Source organism: Coffea arabica, chromosome 2e (assembly GCF_036785885.1).
Source record: "Coffea arabica cultivar ET-39 chromosome 2e, Coffea Arabica ET-39 HiFi, whole genome shotgun sequence".
NCBI classification, from domain to species: Eukaryota; Viridiplantae; Streptophyta; class Magnoliopsida; order Gentianales; family Rubiaceae; genus Coffea; species Coffea arabica.
Window position 1 is genome coordinate 15,756,814 of NC_092313.1, and position 24,081 is coordinate 15,780,894.

Here is a 24,081-nt window from a genome sequence, read left to right on the forward strand (position 1 = left end):
GCCAGCTAACTACTGAAAAATCAGGTTTCGGGACTTTATTGGAGGCAAAAATCTTCACTGCAAAATTCGAAGATATGATAAATGTAATGAAGAAGAAGCCGACAGATGATACATTCATTTATTTTAACGTAAGGGGCGTCAACAGATAAAGGCGATGAAGATGCCAGTCGAACAATTAATGTCGTCGGATAAATTCTCTCTAAGTCTGTGGCGGAGATGAGGCGCATCTCCGGGAGTTGGGACGCACGTATTTGCCTACTATTTGCGTGGGCCTAACATTTTTTGGTTCAAATACAATTTATACATCTAGGAAAAGCTTTCCTCCTATACGAAGTTTGTAACTATAAAAATTAGTACAAATGTGAAGCTGCTCTACCTTGGTTTCCATTTCACTGTAGGAGGATCCCATTGAGCGTTGTTGTGAAGCCTGATTTCTGCCCTGGTTCTCAGCCCCTGTCAAGTCTATTCCCAAACAAAGTCGTTAAGTGAAAAAAACCAAAAAAAAAAAAGGAGAAAGATTAGTTTGTGAGAGAAAACGAAAAAAATGAAAAGAAAGGAATTTTTAAAATTATTTTTTCTGAAGTTGACAAAAGAAAAGTCATTTATTGCATTCTACTTCTTTGAGATTTTATACGTAATTTCTTGTTGTAGAAGACTTCTCTCGGTTTTTAGTGGTTTTCACCATTTCTTCCCATTTTGCAGTAAAAATTTTTGGGCTAGAGTTTCTCTTCTTTTATTTCCATTTATTCGGGGAAAATTAGCAAAGCGGAACTGTCATGTCACAGTAGTGGGTTCGATTCTCATTAATCTATTTCCTTATGAGCTGCAATACCAAAAATCTCCCGAATAGTAGAAAATTGGACTCTTTTTTTTTTATATATATCTTAAATTGCTATTGCAATATGTTTCAAATGAAGCCTAACTTGCATCCATAATAAATTCTCAACATTTTCAACTTTTAACTCTTTATTTTTTTTTTGAAAGAAAAGAAGAAGAAGAAGAAGAAAAGATCAATAATTTATGTATTAAACTATTTTCTCGTTTTACAAAATTTTCGTGTTTATCTTCCAAGGGTACACATTCAGGCTATTCAGCTCAAAAAATTGGAGGGTCTTAAAGCAGAACTTTTAGCAATATGCAACACTTGTATTGTACGATGTGGATGATACAATCGGTTGCATTCCCAATCTGTATACAAAATTGAAGAGACTCAATTAGAGGTCTCTATTGTTAAAATTAGCTCAAAAGACGTACAAATCAATGAAATCCTAACACTAATGAACATGTAATGTACCAACGGATAGGTTAAAGCTAGCCTCCATGCAAGGGGCACATTCTATAAAGAATTCAACACAGAAGTGAGATTGATGAAATAATCTTCAGAGCATGGAATGGTGAGACCTCCCATGGGATGGCTGTACCCAAACTCTTCCTCAGCCCAGTACAACAAGTCTTGGAACAAAGGGTGGTTCAAGTAAGAAATTGGTATCACAAATCGCCTGTATGTTTCCCCAACATAAACTGCAAAATGGCCTTTAGGAACGTCATTAGTTTTCGAAATGCTTCCCTTTTTTGGTGAGATAGTCTGGCGAAGCTTTTCTTTAGCTTGAGCAATTCCGGCTAATTGGACGCCCATTTGTGGAATAGATTAAACGGTAAGGAATGGAGAAAGCTTAATTAGGTGATGAAGACTCTGAAGTACCTTGAAATGTGGATGACAGCTAAAGAAAGCGAGTTAATTGATGAAATGTCATCTTAGACGCCTCAACATATATAGCATCTGGAAATGGTAGAAAGAGGGAGCACTTGGGGAGTGTAAGCTAGTTGAATTATGAGAGTTGGCAAGCACATCGGGTGAGGAAATTGGCAAGGGATCACATGGTTCTGCCTAATCTATTTTGAGACACATTGCCCTACCACTTTGAGCTTGAGGAACCACAAGCAGTAATGCAACTTGATAGGACTACTTTTTTCGCTAATAGCTCCACATCTGTTGCACTAGGAAAGCATTCTCTAACCTTTGAAGATTTGTTTGTTTTTTTGACACCAAACACCACTTCTTGATATCACAAACAATATTCTCCAGTTCCAAAACACATTGAACCTAGACTTTTATATTCAGGTGGTATGTCTATGCCAATTATGTCGAGGACTCGTGGGGCTTGTCTAATGTGCAAGACTCAATATTACATCTGTTTGGAATCTGATTGCACAGAGAAGTACCTAGATGATTTGGACTCGTCAAGATTGACAAAGGCAGACAAAGTATAACCACAATTTCAGAAAACTACCAAAGCCAGATTAAATACTTTTTATAAAGAAAAAGTTCATCCCTTCACTCAATTTGGTATAGTGATCAGTGGTAACCATTACTATGCTTGTCGCCAACGGTCCTAAAATTGTAATTTGAGCTGGCTGGCTAGTAAACCTATTACAGTAAAATTGCTAATTATTCTGCTAGTGCTGATGGAAATTGCTCAAGAGTAAATTGAAAAATCCACAGAAGTAACGAGTTTCAGTTGTAAAATATGGTAAAATGAACTCAAAAGTATGTGGCGCCTTAAAAAAATATGAGTTAGTCCTAAAAGGAAAGGGGCGTTTGCCGATTGATGTTAGATCAGTTGACTGCTCCTGTGCAGGCAATATTGTGCCCGGCATCATTCCGTGATTTGACTCCGAATTTCAGATTTTAGCCCTCTCTTTGGTTCACGCTAGGATTACAATCAATACTCAGTTATATGGCTGGTTGTGGAGTGGGAACATGAACATGAAAGACAAGTGGTTCAGAAAATAGCGTAAATTAATCAGGACATAAGAACCAGAAAAGGCAATCAGCTTATGACTTGTTCAACTCGTCATATCTCTGGATAAGATCAATCTTATATGATAAAGAACATACTTAGTGTTGATATATGCCAATTTTTCTACAAATTTTATTAGGTAATGTTTGATATCAAAATAATTTAGTTAGTAGAAAAATAAGTCTTATTAGGATATTTGTTAACAAAAAAATATATATTAGTATGTTAAGTGTTAACGAATATTTTACCTATGATTTATCAGGTAGAAAATCATGTTATCAAGTAATTTTTTGTTGAGACTTTTCAGAGAATTGTTAGTTGAATTGTGTTGATTTGTTTCCTTATAAACACTATCAATCGGGTGTCTATGACTGAAGAAACAAACTTATTTTCCAATTTCATACAAGTCTTTTTATAAGTCATTTTTGCAACACTAAGATGTTGTTACTAAGTTTATGCCCCAAAAAATCAATAAAGTGGTATCAAGAGCCTATATCTTAAGGATTTTAGTCTTTTTCTGAGAGTGAGTGAATCTGGTAAGAATCACTTTTCTTATTATAAAATTATACACTCAAGCTTTCAACATAAAAAATGTTAGGAAACAACTTCTTATCCAATCCTTCAAATTTTATTGGTGACAACTACCAAATTTGGGTTGTCAAAATGAAATCCTATTTGGTGGCGGGTGATATTTGGGATATGGTGGAAACAAATTCAGTTCTTGAATTGTCAGAATATCCAACTATTGCAGAGATAAGAGTTTATAGGGATGCAGTAAAAAAGAGATAAAAAATCATGACGTGCATTCATTCAGCAGTTTTTAATACAGTATTCATAAAAATTATGACTTGTGAAACTGCAAAAGAAGCTTAGGATACTCTCAAGGTGACTTTTCAAGATAATGACAGAACAGAACAAAACAGATGCAAGTCTTGAATCTTAGGAGAGAATTTGAACTCTTTAGGATGAAAGGCACAGAAAACATTAAAAAGTACTCTGACAGACTCTTAAATATTGTGAACAAAATCAGATTGATTGGAGAACAACTTTCGGATAATAGAGTTATGGAGAAAGTCTTGGTGAGTTTACTAGAAATATTTGAAGTCAAGATTTCTTCTGTTGAAGATACAAGGGATCTCTCTCAAATGACCTTATTAGAATTGATCAATGCTTTAGAAGCATCAGAACAAAGACGAGTCATAAGAATTGAAGAAGTCATTAAAGGTGCTTTTCAAGCAATAAATAAGGATCAAATTCGACAAAGTGACAGAAACAATCAAGAGAAAAATAGCAAAGATAAAAAGAAAATTGGCAAAAGTCCTCCGTATTCACACTGTAAGAAAATCTCACATCTTTCAATATATTGTTGGTTTAAACCTAACCTTTAAATGAGACATATGAAGAGAGTATGCAATAATTAAGGAAAAATATGACATCAAGGCCAGATGATTGATGAAGATGCGGAGCAACTTTTCATGGCCACTTGTTTGCAAGCAATAATTTCAGTATTGAAACTTGACTAATAGACAGTGATTGCACTCATCACATGGCATATGATGAATTTATATTTAGAAAATTTGACAAATCGCAAATCTCCAAAGTCAAAATTGGAAATGGAGGTTATATTGAGGTGAAAGGCAAACACAGTGTTGCTGTTGATTATGGTTCTGGTACTAAAATTATTTCTCACGTTTTGTATGTACCTGAAATTAATCAAAATCTGTAAAGTGTTAAACAGCTATTGGAGAAGAATTATTCTATCATCTTCAAAAATAGGACTTGTGTTATATATGATCCCGTTGGGAATGAGTTTTTCTCAATGAAACTAAAAGACAAAAAATTTTCTTTGAATTTGTCAGAAATTGGCAATTCTACGGTGCAGTATCGTGAACTAAAAAATTTAGATGTTGCTAAAATTCAGGAGGAAATCATTGATGAGGCAATTGAAGGAGCTTACGTTGTGAAGGTTCATGAAAAGCTATCCAAAGATAATGGGGGTGACAAAGTTGATAAAAAACCATACAAAAATTTGAAAAATTGTTTTATATCTGTAATAACAATCATTTTTTGTATTGTGAATTTCTTCTTCACGCTCGTCTATTATGTATAGGAGTTTCACTTTCAAGTTGTAAAGAAATCATTTGGATATATCAGAAAATTTGGTGTTGAAAAACATTGCAAGATTGATGATCAGATTGCAGACATTTTTATGGAAGTCTTGCCCAAAACAAGATTCAAAAATTTGAGAAGCCAATTCAAAATTTGCAACAAAAGTGACAAGAAGGAGTGTTAATATTAGATTATGTTTGATATCAAAATAATTTAGTTAGTAGAAGAATAAGTCTTGTTAAGATATTTGTTCAAATATATATATATATATATATATATATATATATATATATATATTGGTTTGTTAATAAATATTTTACCTATGATTTATTAGGTAAAATATCATGTTATCAAATAGTTTTTGGTTGGTGTTTTTGTTAAGATTTTTTAGAGAATTATTTGCTGAATTGTATTGATTTATTTCCTTGTAAACACTATAAATAGGTGTTTATGAATGAAGAAACAAGTTTATTTTTTAACTTCATACAAATCTTTTATAAGCCATTTTTGTAACATTAAGGTGTTGTTACTAATTTATGCCTCAAAAAGCCAACACTTTGTCAACTGGTTTTATACCTTCCAGATTAACGACATATTTCTATTATTTTCTCTTGCATGTGTCAACAAACCTTTCCGCTATTAGTAAGTGCTATCAGCATGTTGAGATCACCCTGTTATGTCTTTGTAAACTGGATGCCAGAACAAATTAACAGTACTACGTAGTATGCATGATATTTAGACACCGACATCTGCGTTCGTTCAGCATATGAGGGCCACCAGTTTTGGCCCTTGTAGCATCATAAATCCTAATGCACAAATCGATGGGTCTAACAACCGTTCTTATAGTTCATTTACAGTTTTCCCTCCTGGGTGTGAAATTACAGAGACAGTAGGAATCACTAGTGTTACTTTAATCTTAAAGGACTTGATTCAACTTCCTTTGCTCTCCGGGGGAACCATAGCACCTTTTGACCAGAAATTTGCCTCTGATAGATGAGCATCCAAGTCGATCAATAGGGGAAACATTGTAACAAATGCGAAATCCAACAGCAACGATTGCGGTTCCTGTTGGGCTAAATTCATCACTATTGTCTGAACAAGTGAATGGTTGCCTTTTTTTTTCTTTATTTTTTTCATTAATGATGAAATGAACCAGGCCTATAGGATGATCAAATATATCATTCTCTTATACTCGCTTTCTTCTCCTGAAATCATTCTGTTTCAGATAGGGTGGTAGCAGGGAATCCTTTAGGGCTCCAATTTGTAGTACAAAATTTGCAGAAATTTTAGTTGTTCAATATAGATTTTCAGCACAGTGGATGCTATTAGTGCTGTTACCTTTACCAGCACTAATAATGCATTGCAATAATTACACGTCACTGTGAGTTCTAACGTCGACAAATACCCTTAATTTAGGTTTTGTCTAACGTCACTGTTGAATTCTGCTCTGAAATGCGTATGAAACATGATTTAGCGAGGTTTTCAGCATGGAGATTAGTTGGTATTATTCAAAAACAGTAAAATCTAGATTAACTAAGAAAGATTATTACTGTATTATTTCATCGCCGAATGCTTGCCAAACTATAAAGTACTTTTAAGGATGAAATCTGGACTTGGGACGCTTCAAAATCTTTTAGCTTATGCAGTCAATGAAAGCGGCCACCCGGGCTTAATATCTTCAATTTCAAAGGAGGTCCTCTGTCTCTATTCTCTATGTTCAAGGAAGTGGTAGACCCTGTACTCTTTGACCAATTTACATGGTTCTGAATTCTTGATCATGAGCTGGGAGACAAAACCATGTGACACCCTGCCTGCTATTATCTAGATCTTTCGGGCATCCATCAGTGACTTTCCTGCTCAACATAAAGCATCTGATACCAACTACAAAGTTGTCATTCTTCCATATATATACCCTCGTAAACTTGTTTCATAAGCACAGAAAAGTGTTAAAATCATAAACTTAATTTTTTCTTTGTCCAGTAAATCTTCTTTTTCCTTATCTTATACAAGAAATAATCCAGCCTGAAGAATGGCCATCCGTCTTCCTCGAATTGTTCAAGCTAAGCAACTTTTTAGGCAGTATTCATTCACAAAATGTAATGCTGCTGCCAGTGCCACAGCTTGCCTAGATGTCCCAAAGGGATATTTTGCTGTATATGTTGGAGAAAATGAAAGGAAACGATTTGTGATTCCCATTGCTTACCTGAACGAGCCCTCATTCCAAGACCTGTTGAATCGAGCTGAGGAAGAATTTGGGTTTGACCATCCTATAGGAGGTCTGACAATCCCCTGCAGAGAAGACACTTTCATTGATATCACTGCTCGCTTGACTAGGAGCATGAGTTAGCCAAGCCAGACGTAGAACTTCGGCACTGCTTAAGCTAGCAAATTTAGGCACATTTTTGTAGCTTGATGCAAGCCAATTTTTGTTGTACAGCCTTTTTTTCAATCTTCGCAATAGAAGATTGTGGACAACACAATACCATCTCAACAGTCAGAAAACTATTTGCTCATTTTCCTGAAGCCGCGTGATGGAATATTAAATTTGTATGCATTCTATTCCATATTGAAAATTGACGGTAGAACATGAATGATTAGCATTATTTTGCTTCCAATAAACATTGTTGGAGTTCCAATGATACTGCAGTTAGTGAACTAATCCCCTTGGAAACCTCAAGGCTTTACGCTGAAAGTTTTTGTCAAACAACAAAAAGGCGTGGTCTTCTACTGACCAGGAATAGTGGGCTTCCCGCTAGATTTGAGTGAAGGCGTGTCTTCCTGAGCTGGATGAACATCACGCCTCGTTAGATGGCTTGCAAAAAAAGTACATGAATTTCAAATTTTCGTTAAATTTACACCTCTTTTGTTTCTTCGGAGTACCCGGTAAACCTTCTACTCGGCCACTGTAAACTTGACTGATTCTTCCTTCATTTTAACATCTATACTGTGGAAAGCCAGTGAAGGCTGATGTTTTAATTTGGAGAATAGATCCTCCTGTAAACCAACTTCTTCCAAGACCTATTGCATGATCCTTTCTTTAAATAGCAAAAAAAAGATACAATTTTGGATTGACTCCTTCAGAATCAATTCTTCTTTATCGACCACATTGTTTTCTCAGCCTTGCCATTCATCGTTCTGTAATATTCTTTGAAGAGGTAATAGTATACTTTACTTTGCAGGGAATCCCCAACGTTGAAATTGAATGTTGATTAATAGTCTTTGTGATGGTTCAAAACTTATAATGCGGTTCATCTCCACAGTGGCTGTGTTATTTTTAATTTCTGTGTGTGCTTAGTCATAGCCTTAAAAAGCATGTACTTTGTTGAAGCTGTCGTCAGATGAAGTCTTTTGAAGCATGTAATCTTTGTCCTAAAGTTAATTTGTGACACAGTCTCATTTGGAGATGATATTCATTGTGCTAGAGTGCTCACTAAGCTCTGGAGGAATTCATCTTCAATACAGATTTGATTGTTTTTTTTTTGGCCCCTTCTGTATTGGTATCTTGCCTTGGGAAGACCAAGATCAAATGGAAGCTATCTCATTTTTTTTCAATTATTTGTTGTGCAGGTAAAGAGTTTATATTTTTCCAACTTAATTTTCATATGCTTTGATCTTTTGACTAATATGGCTCATTATTGATGTACCATAGGACTTAATATAGACCTTCCTATCTTAGGGTTGCAGTTAAAGCGTCATCGTCTCTGTAGAAGTAAACCAATTATCACCACAAGAGAAGATAGGAAATTCAGATGTCTTCTCCTGTCTTAGTTAATTTACTAGGACTTAGGATGCGTTTGATAAAACTGAAGTCTGAAGTCTGAAATCTGAATCCATTAAATTCTTGAATTGTTAAGTATTAAATTTAATACATTTGAGTGCATATTACATTTAGTGATAAGTGAATAGCTTATCACTTAATTTTAGAAGCAAATTTTGCTTAGAAAATTCAGTGTCAGTTAATTAATTCAGATATTTAATTTTTGGTTATCAAACAGTCTGAATATGTTAAGATTTAAATTCATTAAATTTAAATGCTAAATTGGGTTATCAAATAGGCCTTAGCTAAAACATCACCTGCATCAAGTTTATAGGTATGTGCCAAGGGATACGTGTGGCATAGAACATATCATGGTTTCATTTTCGTTTGGAGGCACTGTCATGGGATACCTAGTCATTAGTCATATATGTGTTCAAAGTGGCCAAACTTTGCTGCAAGTTCTTTTGTTGCAATTTGTAAGCTTGGAGACATCAAACACCGCTAAAACTTCTGTTGCAGCACAATGGTTAAGCTGGCTATCAGGATGCCTTAAATTGTTCAAGCTATGCGAATTCTGGGGCATGTTTTTTCTATACTAGTAGCTTCTTATGTACCAATAGGCCTCTTTGCTTTCTATGCTGGAGAAACCAAGAAACAGTTTGTGATACTCTAATCTTATCCAAATGCTCCTTGATTCCAGAATTTGCTAAGCTGAAAGAAGAGTTTGGATTTGTGTATAATACCGAGAAGAAGAAGAGGGCGAAGGCGGTTGGGGGGGGGGATTGTTTACTATGCCATGGAGGGAAAAAGTCTTCATTGGTCTTACTTCCTAGTTACACTGTCACAATTGAAAATGTGCATTTGGTTTATGAGGATGGTCATTCCGGCTCCGCTTAGTCTGGCCGAACCCCATTCCCCGTCAGTCTAATAACGGTCACCTAGGCCCTGACCAATCGAGCCGAGGCTTTCACTACTCGGGGATGTCTACCCGTCCTAGTCACCTCGGATATACTCCGCCCACGAATGACTGAGGTGGTCGCACCCAATATCTGGAAGTGGTGCTATGTTTGACATGACAACTTAGGTCCTGTCCAGTGTCCTGACACCTGCAGAGTGAACAGGACCTCTGTCACACTCTGTCCACTGCCCAGAGTTGTCCAGTCAGATTGATATGCTGTCTCAATTGAATTTATGGGAACTTGGACCCCACTGTCCTTTCCCTCCACACTGTCCCATATAAATATCAACATGTCCCACTAAGAAGGGGGTAAGAAAAACTTATTACCTTTCTAAGAACACTACTCCACTTTCGATTGTAAAAAAAACTAACTAGATCATCGGAGAAAAACCGGGGAACTTAGCCCCGTCTCTGGTAAACTGAGCAGGTGATATCCGTGCCGCTGCACCTCAATTAGGAGATTACCCCAGTCATCCGGTGCAGCTCTCCAAGTCAGAAATCAGCTCTTCAGTTTATATAGGAGTTGTAGATCTGATGCAAGATACTTGCTTTTCGGGTATGAAACTTTTTGGTCCATTTTCTTCCTTTTCGCCTCAGTTCATCTGTCTCACAATACTTACTCCAGTTGCAAGCGAAAAATTTGAAGAGAATAAATGTGACATGATGCAGTGTATAGACTTTTCACCAGGGAAGTGATAGCAAAAATTATATATAATGCGACACCTCTATGCTACAGAGGCAAAAAATTATATATAATGCGACACCTCTATGCTACAGAGGCAGCTATGGGTACTCGAGGGGATATTTGGGGCACCAGCACCACGGGTTTTTCCATGTTTGATTTTTTACATACTTGAGGAATAGAATTTTGTGCTATTCATCAAAGAAAACTCGTAGAGTGGAGGCAGAAGCCCCACGTTTGGAAAGTCAAATCCTGTTGAAATGGTACCTTTTGAGTGAAAGAGTTTCACAACTCTGATTCAAAAGCAACTGTACAAAACAATCTGCTTGCTCTACAGTGAAAAAATTGTGTTTTGCTATACCAGCTAACAACTAGGATTGTTTAATACTGCGTGCCGTCTCGGCTAACTCATATTTCTACCCAGGCGAGAAGTGAGATCAATGAAAATGTCTTCTCGGCAGGGGATTGTCAATCCCCCCATCGGATGATCAAAACCAAATTCTTCCTCAGCTTGGGTTAGTAATTCTTGGAATTCAGGCTCATTCAAGTAAGCAACGGGAATCACAAATCGCTTCTTTTTGCTTTCTCCAACGTAAACCGCTAAATAGCCTCTTGGAACATCTACAGAAGCTGAAATGGCAGCATTAGATGTCAACAGAGAGCGCTTAAGAATTTGCTTAGCTTGAATAATACGGGGCAAACGGATAGCCATTGTTCTACAAGATGCTTCCTTGTATTAAATCAAACGAACAAAAATAGAAGGATTTAAAGGAAAAAGAAAGCTTGTATGATGTTTTATGAAGAGCTGTGTTAATCAAGAAAGTTATAAGCGTATATATAGAAGCATGACCATTTTGTTTATGTGGTAAAGACTAAAGAGGCTTTCTTTGGACATCAAAGACAGGAGTAATGAGATTGAGCCATCAACATTATCACATGGTTTTGCCGCTCAACTAATGATCAAGATTTTAGAACCACGTATCCTTTTGAAGTGTAGCAGGGCCGACAACTTTCTTTAACATACAGCAAGGAGGACCCCTTTTGAACTTGAAGTGTCAAGATTGAGAGGTTCAATGATTGCACACCAGAATTTATTAGGCTAAAAAACCTTTTTACCAGCTAATTCTTACTGTAATCTCAAGGTAATTTACAAATTTGGCAAACGTTAGAGGATGAAATTTAGTACCTAATGGAATCTGTGCTTATTCACTATTCGTCCTTATAGTTATTTTGAGACTGTATCAAACAGATATACAGGGCATTACAGCGTTCTTTTGGACACAATGTACTTCCTCACATAACTGGTTTTTTTTTCCCCTATTCCTGATTCCGTTTGGCCGCCTACAGTTGCCTTAAACAGAAAGAATTGTTTGGTCAAGGACTCAAGATGACGAAGGATTTGTGATGCAGAGGTCAGTGGAGGCCTGCTTATCTAAGGTCTGGAAGCTACAAAGAAAGCGGAGAAGTAACTTCGAAGAACCAGAGATGAAAAGGATTTGTGTATTTCTTAGTAACCGAGAGATTATAGGGAAAAAAAGAATGAAAGCTATGAAAAGACAAGTGAAAGGCTATGACAAGTTTTCTATATCCCCCCTTGCCTGGCTCTAACTTTTCTATTTATAACATTCTATGCCAGTCAGCTAAGAGCGGCTATCAACTGCTGCTGACGTCAAAAGATTCCTTACTAACAAACTTATTAACAAACTACAACTGCATGGAAAAAATATCGTCTGCATAGCCGTAACTAACGTCTCTGCATGGCCATAACTACTCCAGCTAGCTGTATTTTCCCACTGCATTTCCGTTGCTGCATTCGGCATCATGTGGGCTAACCAAGTGCGTGTATCAATACCCTCCCCTTACAAGGTCCTTGTCCTCAAGGACTGAAATTGGGAAACTGCAATTGAAGATCCTGTAAGTATTCCCATGTTGCATCCTCTGGAAAGCTGTTGCTCCATTGGACTAGCACTTGCGTAGCCGCGGCCCTTCCACGTTTGGCCAAGCGCCTGTCCAATATTGCTATAGGCTCCAACAGAAGTTAACCCTGCTGTGAGACCCCAGCTGGGATGCGAGCCTGAACGTCCCCTGAACCCACCTTCCTTTTGAGCATAGAAACATGAAAGGTATTGTGAATACGAATGTGTGCGGGCAGTGCCAACCTGTAGGCCACTGTGCCAACTCTTGCTGTCACCTGAAATGGACCAAAGTAGCGTGGAGATAGTTTCTGTCAGTGATGACTCCTCAATGAGTGTTGTCTATAAGGTTGAAGCTTGACGTAAACCCAATCACCAACGCTGAATTCTCTTTCTGTTCTATGTTGATCAGCCAATTGTTTCATTCTGTGTTGTGCCTTAGTCAGGTTGTGGCGTAGAGAATGAATGACCCTCTCCCTAGCATGTAAACTTCTGTCAACCGATTCTACTGATGTAGCTTCCGGTAAGTAAGGGACATGAAGAGGTGGAGGTTGGCCATAGACTATCTCATAAGGAGTGAACTTAGCAGATGAGTGATAATTGGTATTGTACCAGTATTCTGCTAGTGGTAGCCATAAGCTCCATTCCTTAGGATGATCACTGGCCATACATCTCAGATAGTTTTCCAAGCATCTGTTAACCACTTCCGTCTGACCGTCACTCTGAGGATGGTAAGCAGTAGACATGTTCAACTTGACATGTTGTAACCTGAAAAGCTCTTGCCAGAAGGAGCTCAAAAAAGTGGGGTCCCTATCACTTACAATCGTCTGAGGTAAACCATGCAACCTGTAAACCGTATCCATGAATAGCTGAGCAATTGAAATGGCTGTGTAAGGATGGGCCGCTGCCATAAAGTGCGCATATTTGCTGAGCCTATCAACCACCACCAGAATCACCTTCTTGCCATGTGAGGGAGGCAAACCTTCAACAAAATCCATAGAGATGTCTGTCCAGATCCTATGAGGTATAGGCAACGGTTGCAGCAACCCCGGATAAGCTGCATTATCTGATTTATGCCTCTGACATACATCACAAGAGGCTACATGCTGGGCCACATCTTTAATCATGTGTTGCCAATATAAGACCTGTTTAAGTCTCCTGTAGGTCACCTCTACTTCTGAATGCCCTCCCTGTGAACTGGAATGCCACAAGGAAATCAGCTTGTTTCTCAACGCCTGATCGTTGCCTACCACCAGTCTGCCTTTCCTTTTTAGTAATCCTTGCTGCCAGGAGTAGCTACCAGGGAGGTGTTCATTGTGAGCTACCTTTTGAATCAGCTCCTGAATGTGTCTATCTTGCTGCCAACTGTGTTGTATATCTTTGATCAGTGAAGATGTGATAGTGACCAAAGCATACATTGATCCTTCCTCGAGTGGTCTTCTGGAAAGTGCATCTGTAACAATATTATCGCATCCCTTTTTGTATTGCACCTCATAGTCAAACCCCATTAGTTTGGCTATCCATTTCTGTTGCAAAGGTGTGTGTATTCGCTGCTCCATTATGTACTTCAGACTCTGATGATCCGTTTTGATAGTAAAGTGCCTGCCCACCAAATAAGCTCTCCATTTCAAGACTGCAGTCACTATTGCCAACATTTCCTTTTCATACACAGATAGAGCCTGATGCTTGGGACCCAAGGCATTGCTGAAGAATGCCAGAGGTTGCCTCCTTTGCATCAGCACTGCTCCAATTCCATTTCCAGAAGCATCAGTCTCCAGTATGAACTCCTGAGTGAAGTCTGGTAGAGTTAGGACAGGAGGCTTACTCATGACTTCCTGCAAGTGCTTAAAAGCAAGAGTGGCCCCCTCCCGCCACTTGAACTGGTTCTTTTTAAGCAAATCTGTTAATGGTTTGGCAATTTTTCCATAGTTTCTTATGAATCTCCGGTAGTATCCAGTGAGCCCCAAAAATTCTCTTAATTCTTTGATGGTTCGAGGTATAGGCCAATTCATGATTGCAGAGATCTTCTGTGGATCGGCCTGAACTCCGTTGGCATCAATAACATGTCCCAAATAGTCAATCTGTTGCTGAGCAAAAGCACACTTGCTTTCCTTTACCTTCAAAGAATGCTGCCTTAACAATCCAAATACGATGTTAAGGTGTTGTAGATGTTCCTCCCACTCCACACTATATATCAGGATGTCATCAAAAAAGACCAGAATGAATTTTCTTAGGAATGGCCTGAAGATATCATTCATCAAGCTCTGAAAGGTTGAGGGAGCATTGGTTAGCCCAAAGGGCATAACCAGAAATTCATAATGACCATCGTGAGTTCTGACAGCTGTCTTCTCCACATCTTCAGCCTTCATCCTGATCTGGTGATACCCAGACCTTAGATCCAACTTGGTGAAAAACTTTGCCCCATACAATTCATCCAGCAACTCCTCTATCAAAGGAATAGGGAACTTATCCTTTATCGTGGCATTATTCAATTGTCTGTAATCAACACACATCCTCCACGAACCATCTTTCTTTTTTACTAACACTACTGGAGAAGAAAAAGGACTAGAGCTGGTTCTGATAATGCCACACGCCAGCATCTCCGTCACTAGCCTTTCGATCTCACACTTCTGGAAGACAGGATATCTATAGGGCCTCACATTGATAGGTGCAGTTCCCTCTTCAGAGTAATTTTATGGTCATGAGACCTTTCTGGTGGCAGATTGTTAGATTCATGAAACAAATCGCTGTACTCATCCAACAAGTGTTCAAGTTCTACTGAATGGCGTACCTGATGTTCACTTATGTCGGTGGAGATGGTGCGGAGAGATAGTGGTTCTGAGGTAGGGTCCTGAACTACTCTGATCAGGCATAACTGTGCCTCAGCAATCTGCTCAGGCTTTTGAAGGAGCTTTTGCATCTTCTTCTGCCGGATTAGCTGCAATCCTTGCTGTTTGATTCCTCTTAGGACCACTTTGAAACCAGCTTGCATAAATTCCATCCGCAGTTCTCCAAAATTCCACTTTACATCACCGAGGGTAGTCAGCCATTGCATGCCCAGAACTAGCTCACAACCACCTACTGGTAACATAAGTAAGTCTGCCTTGAACTCTTGTTTTTGCATTTTCCAAGTGAAGTCCTTGCAAAGGTCCTGAGTGGTCAACTTATTCCCATCAGCTACTTCTACCACCAAGGGATCAACCCTCTGTGTAGTCAAACCCAGCTTCTGCACTATCTTAGGGTGAATGAAATTATGAGAGCTACCACAATCAATAAAAATGTTCACAGGCTACCTTCCCACATGACCAGTGACTCTCATAGTTCTAAAATTAGGAACACTCATGTTGGTCATAGCATTAAGAGAAATGTGTGCCAGTTGACCTTCATCCAGTGTGTCTTCTTCACTACCTGATTCATTCTCCTCCTCCCCTGACATATCATCCCAAACCTCCAGCCTGTGGAATTGTTTATTACCACATCTGTGTCCAGCTGTGAACCTCTCATCACACCAAAAGCATAACCCCCTAGCTCTCTTCTCATCCATTTCTGCTCTACTCAACCTCTTGAAAGGTTTCTTAACGACTAACTCCTTCTGCTTCTCATTACTAGGTAGTGCTGGAAAGGTAGGTAGGGGTAGGAGTGGCTTAGAATCTACCTTCCATTTGTGACCAGATGGATTGGCGTGGAAGGAAGCGGAATTACTGGTATGACCTGGATAACTTGTGAAAGGTTTGGATAACCCCTTCCCTTTCTGCTGCACAAGCACCTTAGCTTCTTCAATCTTGGCCAGGGTCCTAGCATGCTGCACATTTTTAGGCATGAACATCCTTACAGACAGCTGGATTTCTGGTTTCAACCCACTCACGAAACAGCTTGTGGCGTAGTCCTCAGGAAGCTCCACCCTGTTGAGCAGCTCCTCAAACAGGTCGTGATACTCCTGTACTGTCCCAGATTGTTTCAAGCTTTTAAGTTCCCCCATTGGATCGTCATACAAGGAATCTCCAAACCTGGAGGACAATTCTCTTATATACTCCTCCCAAGCCGGAATCTCCCGTGTGAGTCTGGATCGCATGAAAATTTGGTGCCACTGGAAAGCTTTTCCCTCCAGATTCATTGCAGCTATTTTGACCTTCACCGAGCTTGGCGTCTCATCTATTTCGAAAAACTGCTCACACTTGTACAACCATCCCCTAAAATCCTCCCCATGAAATTTTGGGAAATCAATCCGGGATAAGCGAGAGGGAACATGGTAATTCCCTCGGTTGCTGTTTGAAGAATCCGAATTATGAGGGGAGTCATTGCCTCCTACTGGACCCTTCTGTGTATGTAATTCAATCACCAAGTTCCTTAGAGCTTCCATCTCCCTCTCGAACTGTTCCTGTTGTTCCTTCAGCATGGCGCGAACATGTTCCTCCATCTTTCTGACGTCTTGAGACCTAGTGCCCTCTGCCATTGGTGAACTAAGCTGGTTCAACCTAGCTCTGATACCACTGATGCAGAGGTCAGTGGAGGCCTGCTTATCTAAGGTCTGGAAGCTACAAAGAAAGCGGAGAAGTAACTTCGAAGAACCAGAGATGAAAAGGATTTGTATATTTCTTAGTAACCGAGAGATTATAGGGAAAGAAAGAATGAAAGCTATGAAAAGACAAGTGAAAGGCTATGACAAGTTTTCTATATCCCCCCTTGCCTGGCTCTAACTTTTCTATTTATAACATTCTATGCCAGTCAGCTAAGAGCGGCTATCAACTGCTGCTGACGTCAAAAGATTCCTTACTAACAAACTTATTAACAAACTACAACTGCATGGAAAAAATATCGTCTGCATGGCCGTAACTAACGTCTCTGCATGGCCATAACTACTCCAGCTAGCTGTATTTCCCCACTGCATTTCCGTTGCTGCATTCGGCATCATGTGGGCTAACCAAGTGCGTGTATCAATTTGGCTTTGAAACGGCGAGGCTTTCCGGAGACCCTTCAAATTCTTTACAGTTGATCTGAGAAGCTTCGAGTCATGAGCTTGAGAGCGCAGACGCACATTCTTCTCTTAAAACTCTTCACCATCTAAATGTAAAGAACCCAGAAACAATATGCTCATGAATTCTCGCGAGCAAAAAATTGGTCTCAAAGGGAAATATTCGAGTTGGTTCATTGGTCGTTTTACGAGTCTCTTGCTGAAAACCTTGAAGACTGACAACTGTTTGATGTTATTCCCATAATAAACATTGTGCCAGTAAATAATTCATTACTGCCTTTGTAATGACTCTGTGTTAATATGAATTGCAAACTAGAAGTTTGATGTTTACGATGCCTACACGAGCATGTACGACTGCTGGAGTGGCCTGGAATGTCGTGGCATGATCCCATAAAAAAGTTTCAACTTCAAAGTTTCAACATTTTTGTCGAGTTGTCATGTAGGCTTGCTACCATATTATGGAATGAAGGAAGGTTAGTAATTCATATCAGCCACTTCATTCATGCTCATACTTGTGCTTGCAGTTCTTGTCCTTTTGACATTTTTTTCCCATTGGATTCCTTGGATGGGGAATATGTCTTCCATCACTGCATTTTGCCTATTTTCTACAGCATGTTTTTGGTAGGATTCTGGAAGCCTTGTTATCTACTAATGACTTCATAATTTGAAAAGGAGATACTTCTCTGATGCATTTATTGAGTCTAGAGTTCTTTTGACATTGGGAGTCATCAATCTGGATACGTTATGAAAATTTGAAGACCTTGAATTTTAATTTTTTGTAAAGACATATTAGGCCAGTGGCAGATGATGGCTGGGTTCAATCAGTACATTGCCCAACTTGCCACGCGAACAATTTGGCTTACTGTGTCGAACCATCAACAGACATGATATGCCTTACTTGTCTCTGCCAACGAAATGATAATTCCATCACCTCTCTATTTTTATGTCAAGAACACACTAATGCAAAATATTTTGCGTAAGAAATTTTGCTTACTATATGTTGAACAACCAATGAACATGGCATGCCTCCTCGTTTGTCTCTTGCAGAACTGTGTGATGCTCAACTGCTCATTATCTAACTAATTCAGGTTAGAATAGATTGAAACCCATTTTGCAAGGTAACCTGCTTTGCTTAATATGTAGAGCCATGAACCAACATGATATGCCTTCCTTGTCTCAGCATAAGTAGTGATGCTAGTCTTTTCACTAGTTTATATCCAAAGAACATTTTCATGTGATTTGCCTACTACCCTAACCTTCTCTGCTTGTAAGTAGTTGTAACAAATTATAAAACTTTTGATCTATGTGGCTACTTGGTCATTGCAATCAAACAAAACAAAATAATTAAACAACTGGAGAAGTTAATGCAAATAGCATCTGGCACCTAGGTCATCAATTATCTATTACCACCATCAAGGTCTGATGTCTATTTCAGCAAGGCACAGCCATGTTAGACCCAATAATATACGTTATTGCCTGGACCACCATGTCGAATTTTTTTCACCACTCCCTGATATCTAAAGATTGATTTTCTCATAGTGTATATATATCTACTCTAACACAAGCCAAAGCTAACTTAGAAAAACCTCTTGTTTTCAAACAGCAAGTATCAACCGAGAGTTGGAGTCTTAGTATTTTACCAAGGATAATGGGCATCCAGGCGCCACGAATTTTTCATGCTAAGCAGATCCTTAATAGAATTCTTGAAAATCCCCAAGGTACAGATAGACCAAAAGGCCACTGTGCAGTTTATGTTGGTGAAACCAGTTGGAAGATATACGTGAAACCACTATCCTATCTTAACCACCCATCATTTTGCCACTTGCTACACCAGGTTGAAGAAGAGTTTGGCTTCTGCCATCCAATGGGAGCACTCACAATTCCATGCAATGAAGAAATCTTCATCAATCTTTGTAACTTATGTTCACTATAAGCAAGAAGAGAAACTGATATGGATTACCAATAGGAGGCGTATGTCTTAGCACATTTGACTAGAATCTGTTTAATCCGATTTTGTACAAGGAGAAACTAATCTTTTTTTTTCTCTTTTGGGCAATGGCCGCGTAAATATTACTTGATGGAATATATTGACTTCTATATTAGCACTTTTCCCTTTCTTCGTTTGTTAATTAGTATCTGCAGTCAAACAGGAAGCAGCAAATACAGGGGTGCACATTTTCAAAAGTGGTTGTGATCAAGCAACCACTTGAAAGTAGAATGTGGATCTTCTCTCAAAAAAAATTGTTGTGTAAATTTCTCTCTGTTGCAAAAAGCATGTGCCCGTATTATCTACTTAATATGTGGTTGACACATCTTAATTGGTTTCGCCACCATCTAGTTGGTGTTTCAGTCAATATGATGCTCAATATCTGTAGTTTTAAGAGTTACTCAAACTACTGATCTTTAGGTTGCAGTTCCTCTCATCACTGGAATTGTTTCTTGCTAAAATCATGCAAAAAGTCAGAAAAAGTCACCTTGTAAATATCTAAATGAAAATTCGATAGGGAGACAGACTTTACTACCTCAGAAAATTCAGAAAAAGGTTTTTACTGGCGCTTCAACAATGTTCATGTTCAGTGCAGACATTACATGACATTCTCATTTTAACTTTGCTTTCTGTTTGAAATGAATATAGAAGTTAATTGTGTTAAATTTGATTTTAAGTTCTACTGACCAATGATTTTGCATATTAAATTTGATTTTAATTGTGTTATTGTACATTCTTTGTCATTTCAAGAACTCCAAAACATATCACTATTCCCCAATGCCTGATAGCATCCATTTTAACCGGGGAAGGAAAAGCACGGGTTTTCTGTCTGAAAATTTAAAAGGGAAAAGAAATTGATAGCCTTATAGACGTGCTGATAATGGAATCAGATTCCGACAACCATTTAATGTTTTTGTTAAGTTTGAATATTGTGGTAAAACGAGAAAGCATGGTTTTTTAAGTTTCATACCAACTTCTCTTTCATAGATTATATATATATACCTGCTCCAACGCTAGCCTAACCAGAGCAGAGAAGCATCTTATCCGCAATTCACAAGTAGTGTCGTCAATCAAGTTAGAACTTCAGTAGTTTACGAAGAATAATGGGTGTTGCGGTGCCTCGAATTTTTCCTGCTAAGCAGATCCTAAACAGAATTCTTGCAAATCCAGGAGGTACTTTCTGCTAAGCAGATCCTAAACAGAATTCTTGCAAATCCAGGAGGTACTACGAAAGTACCGAAAGGCCACTTTGCTGTTTATGTAGGGGAAACTAGTTGGAAGAGATATGTGCTGCCATTATCCTACCTTAACCATCCTTCATCCCAGCACTTACTAAGCCAGGCTGAGGAAGAGTTTGGATACCACCATCCTATGGGAGCTCTGACAATTCCATGCAAGGAAGAAACCTTCATCAATCTCACCTGTAACTTGTGTAGCCCTTAAGCAAGAAGAGAAGCTTATATAGCTTACTGATGGGAGACTCGCATCTTAGCATTGCTAACCAGAATCCTGTTCAACCCAATTTTGCACAAAGGAGAACTGGATTCTTTTTCTGCACTACTGCTGACTGCTGTAGATATTACCTATTATCAAGTAGATGAAAATATTTAAATCATCTTGCTTCGACAATTTTCTATCGCTTTCTTCTTTTGCTTACTTGCATTTAGACTGTAAATTGGCTTAAAGGTTTTTGTTAAAAAAAAAAAAAAAAACACTAAGTACATAGCTTTGCAAGTTAACCTAGTAAAAGTGACCAAGCAACCTCTTTAAAATAGACAGTAAAGCTTCCCAGTAGTAAATCATCGATAATCTCCTGTCTCTTGGCAGAGAGAGCAGGTTTTATGCTTATTATTTGTTCCTGCTCCATCCTACTTTTCTTTTCCGTGCGTTCTTTCATTACTTGCTCAGTTACTCCAATCTTAAAACTTTATAGGCCGACCAATTTTATCTGTGCAAGTATGTCTCTCAAATACTAGAATGATACGCACGGTGTAAGTATATTTCTACCCTATTTGTTTAACTTAGTCACTGCCATTTGGATTAGCTGTTTTTGAGGTGTTTTTAAAAAATTTTACTGTAACATAGTTTTTATAGTATATTTTGGAATATTTTTAGAAAATATTTTGGGATATTTAAGAGTAGAAGAGTTTTTAGAATATTTTTTAGAATATTTTTTAAATATTAAAAAAATTTAGATTACTTTTTAGAGTACCTTTTAGAGTATTTTTTAAAAATTTTAACAGTGGTGTTTTTGACCTAATATATCTGTTTTGCCCCTCGAACCTTAATAAAACTACCATGGCTTTTCTTCAATTTCGCTCCAAACTTATGAAACTGGTGATTTTTGTTTATATTATTAGTGAATGAAATTAATGAATCAAAAACTGTTTGTTTTAGGCTATTTTTTACTTATATTATTAGGATATTTTTGTCATTTCATTCAGAACCATTTATTTGAACGATGGAACCTATGAAATACCGACACGTATTATTTAAAACCATAATAGGGGGCTTTGTGTAGAATAGCTACATCATAGGGGGTTTTTTGTTTCTTACACTAAAATATAAGACCATCCGCACAAACGGCCGGGAAGCCACATGTCCAGCCTATACTAGTACTCTGATGAACTTTCTACCCATCACTCAATTCTTAAACCACTGCTCTCAAACAAGAAATCTTAAGGCCCTTAAGAAATTTCATGCACATTTGCTCAGAACAGGTATACTTTTTTTCTCACCCAATCTTCAGACCAAGGTCATCTTCACATACACTTCGTGCCTTAACACAAACAGCACTCAAACATTAACCAACTTGTTCAAGTTCCTTAACCCCAGAAACCCATTGCCCTTTAATTCAATTGTCTCCCATTTCTCTCAAAATGGGTGCCATTCTCTTGCTCTCCATGCCTTCTCTTTCATGCATTTTAATGGCGTTCATGTAGACTCGTATGCCTTGTGCAGCGCTTTAAAGTCATCTTCTTGTGATAATAATCTGAGGTTTGGTAAAAATATTCACGCCCATGTTAAAAAATCAGGGTGGTTTTGTAGCGTCTTTGTGGCCAGTACTTTGATTGATCTATACGGGAAAATGTTATTCACTGTCGATGCGGCAATGGTGTTTGATGAAATTCGTGTGAAGAATACTGTTTGTGTGAATGCACTTTTATCAGGTTATGCTGAAGCTAAGATGTGGAGTGAGGGAGTCGAATTGGTTAGGCAAATGCCAGCGTTCTACTTAGATTGTGACAATTTCACATTTTCTGCTGCTTTGCGGGCTTGTGCAGGGCTATCTGCGACGGGATTGGGCAGGCAGATTCATGCAAGTGTTATACGTAAAGTTTTAAATGTTGGGGATGACGTCTTTCTGCAGAGTTTGTTAGTTGAAATGTATGGCAAGTGTGGGCTAGTAGAGAAGGCTAAACGCATATTTAGTATGGCAGGATTCAGACAAGAAGGGGAGAGAAAGAGAGATGTTGTGTTGTGGACTTCACTGCTAGGAGTTTACGGAAAACATGGCCATTACAAAGAAGTGATTATGTTGTTCAGAGACATGTTGATCAACGGAATTAGGCCCGATGGAGTGGCCTTCTTAGCTGTCATTTCCGCTTGTGGTCATACAGGTCAAGTGGATCTTGCGTTCAAATATTTTGCATCCATGGCTCGCGACTTTGGATTAAAACAAAGCCCAGAGCATTATAGCTGTTTGGTTGATGCGCTGTGTCGGGCTGGTGAGCTGGAGAAGGCATGGAAGTTGATAAATGGGATGCCTTGCGAAGGAAATAGCAGATACACGGTTTCAATGTGGGGGACCTTGCTAAATGCCTGCAGTGAGTGTGGGAATGTTGATTTGGGTAAATTGGCTGGTCAAAGGGCACTTGAGTTGGAGCCTCATAATACTGGAATCTATGTCTTACTATCTAACATGTATGCGAGCAATGGTATGTGGGACGAAATTGGACAGTTGAGGGAGTCGATGAAAGGGAGAAAACTAAAGAAAGATATTGGATGCAGTTGGATAGATGTTGGTGGATGACTTGGAGATAAATCAGGTCTGAATACTAATTCACTTAAAATTTCTCAGTCACATGGAATGTTGCTGAAGAAAGTACTAGACTACAAACTGGGAGGATGCATTGTTGCAGATGATCAAATGACTGTGACCAAGTTACTTACAGGAAAGCTTTTGGAGATCAATCTCTTGCTCAGCATTTTCGTAAGCACGCTACTCTCGCAATTGACCAAAGGTTGCCACTAAATTCAGCTGTAAGCATTGATGTATTGGTTGTTGAAAATCCTTGTGTAATTACCAAAATAAAATACAGGAGATGTAGTGGTGGAATTTGGAATGGTCATTTGATTATTTGCTTCTTCAGAAAAGTGTTTATTTCCTATTTGACATAAGACTTCATTGAACTCATCATCAGTAAAGTTCCTGTGAAAAGTTTGGATTGTGAACTCAGTTCCAAGTTTTTCTAATTCCCCGAGTTCAAGGATTTCTTTCAAGATAGTGAACTTTTCAGAATGAGTAAGTTCTAGGTCTGATTATTTACATACATTTTTAGGGGCAGTCCGGGGTCAAGCAGGACTTTTTCTGATCGACGACAAATAGAGAACTACTTATTTCTTTTCAAAAGTTAGGAGACAGTTGTAGCTTTGACTGTTAAAAAAAAATGTTTCAGTTGAAAGCTGTATAAGACAGAGACAGAAATATAGAGCCAAAAATTAGCATGGGATGTTAGTACTAGAGAACCATGGGAGCTACAATCTTTAATTAATGGATTGACTGCGCTTCAAGTTCCAATCAAATTTCAAGCAAATGAAAATTTTCTCTTATTCACAAGTGCAGGGTTTACAGCACAAAACGTCGACGTTTCGATTTCAAACATGCCCCGATGCCCTGCA

The 24,081-nt window shown here is 38.4% G+C and overlaps 5 protein-coding genes across 5 annotated transcripts; 3 read left to right on the forward strand and 2 right to left on the reverse strand.

Annotated features, from left to right (window-relative positions):
* Nucleotides 1-1,136: 1,136 nt before the first annotated feature.
* On the reverse strand, nt 1,137-1,708 carry LOC113731188 (auxin-induced protein 15A). Its single transcript, XM_027256300.2, has one exon. The coding sequence runs from the start codon at nt 1,634-1,636 to the stop codon at nt 1,337-1,339; it is 300 nt and encodes a 99-aa protein (XP_027112101.2). The 5' UTR covers nt 1,637-1,708; the 3' UTR covers nt 1,137-1,336.
* A 5,161-nt stretch (nt 1,709-6,869) lies between these two features.
* On the forward strand, nt 6,870-7,482 carry LOC113731193 (auxin-responsive protein SAUR23-like). The gene has a single exon (XM_027256309.2). The coding sequence runs from the start codon at nt 6,940-6,942 to the stop codon at nt 7,255-7,257; it is 318 nt and encodes a 105-aa protein (XP_027112110.2). The 5' UTR covers nt 6,870-6,939; the 3' UTR covers nt 7,258-7,482.
* Nucleotides 7,483-10,504: 3,022 nt separating this feature from the next.
* Nucleotides 10,505-11,056, reverse strand: LOC113731194 (auxin-responsive protein SAUR22-like). The gene has a single exon (XM_027256310.2). The coding sequence runs from the start codon at nt 11,017-11,019 to the stop codon at nt 10,711-10,713; it is 309 nt and encodes a 102-aa protein (XP_027112111.1). The 5' UTR covers nt 11,020-11,056; the 3' UTR covers nt 10,505-10,710.
* Nucleotides 11,057-17,564: 6,508 nt separating this feature from the next.
* Nucleotides 17,565-20,794, forward strand: LOC113731195 (protein SMALL AUXIN UP-REGULATED RNA 16-like). Its single transcript, XM_072077412.1, has 3 exons — nt 17,565-17,665; nt 19,027-19,163; nt 20,333-20,794. The coding sequence occupies exons 1-3, from the start codon at nt 17,565-17,567 to the stop codon at nt 20,620-20,622; spliced, it is 528 nt and encodes a 175-aa protein (XP_071933513.1). The 3' UTR covers nt 20,623-20,794.
* A 928-nt stretch (nt 20,795-21,722) lies between these two features.
* On the forward strand, nt 21,723-23,634 carry LOC140036734 (putative pentatricopeptide repeat-containing protein At3g23330). Its single transcript, XM_072079248.1, has one exon. The coding sequence runs from the start codon at nt 21,803-21,805 to the stop codon at nt 23,210-23,212; it is 1,410 nt and encodes a 469-aa protein (XP_071935349.1). The 5' UTR covers nt 21,723-21,802; the 3' UTR covers nt 23,213-23,634.
* Nucleotides 23,635-24,081: the final 447 nt, after the last annotated feature.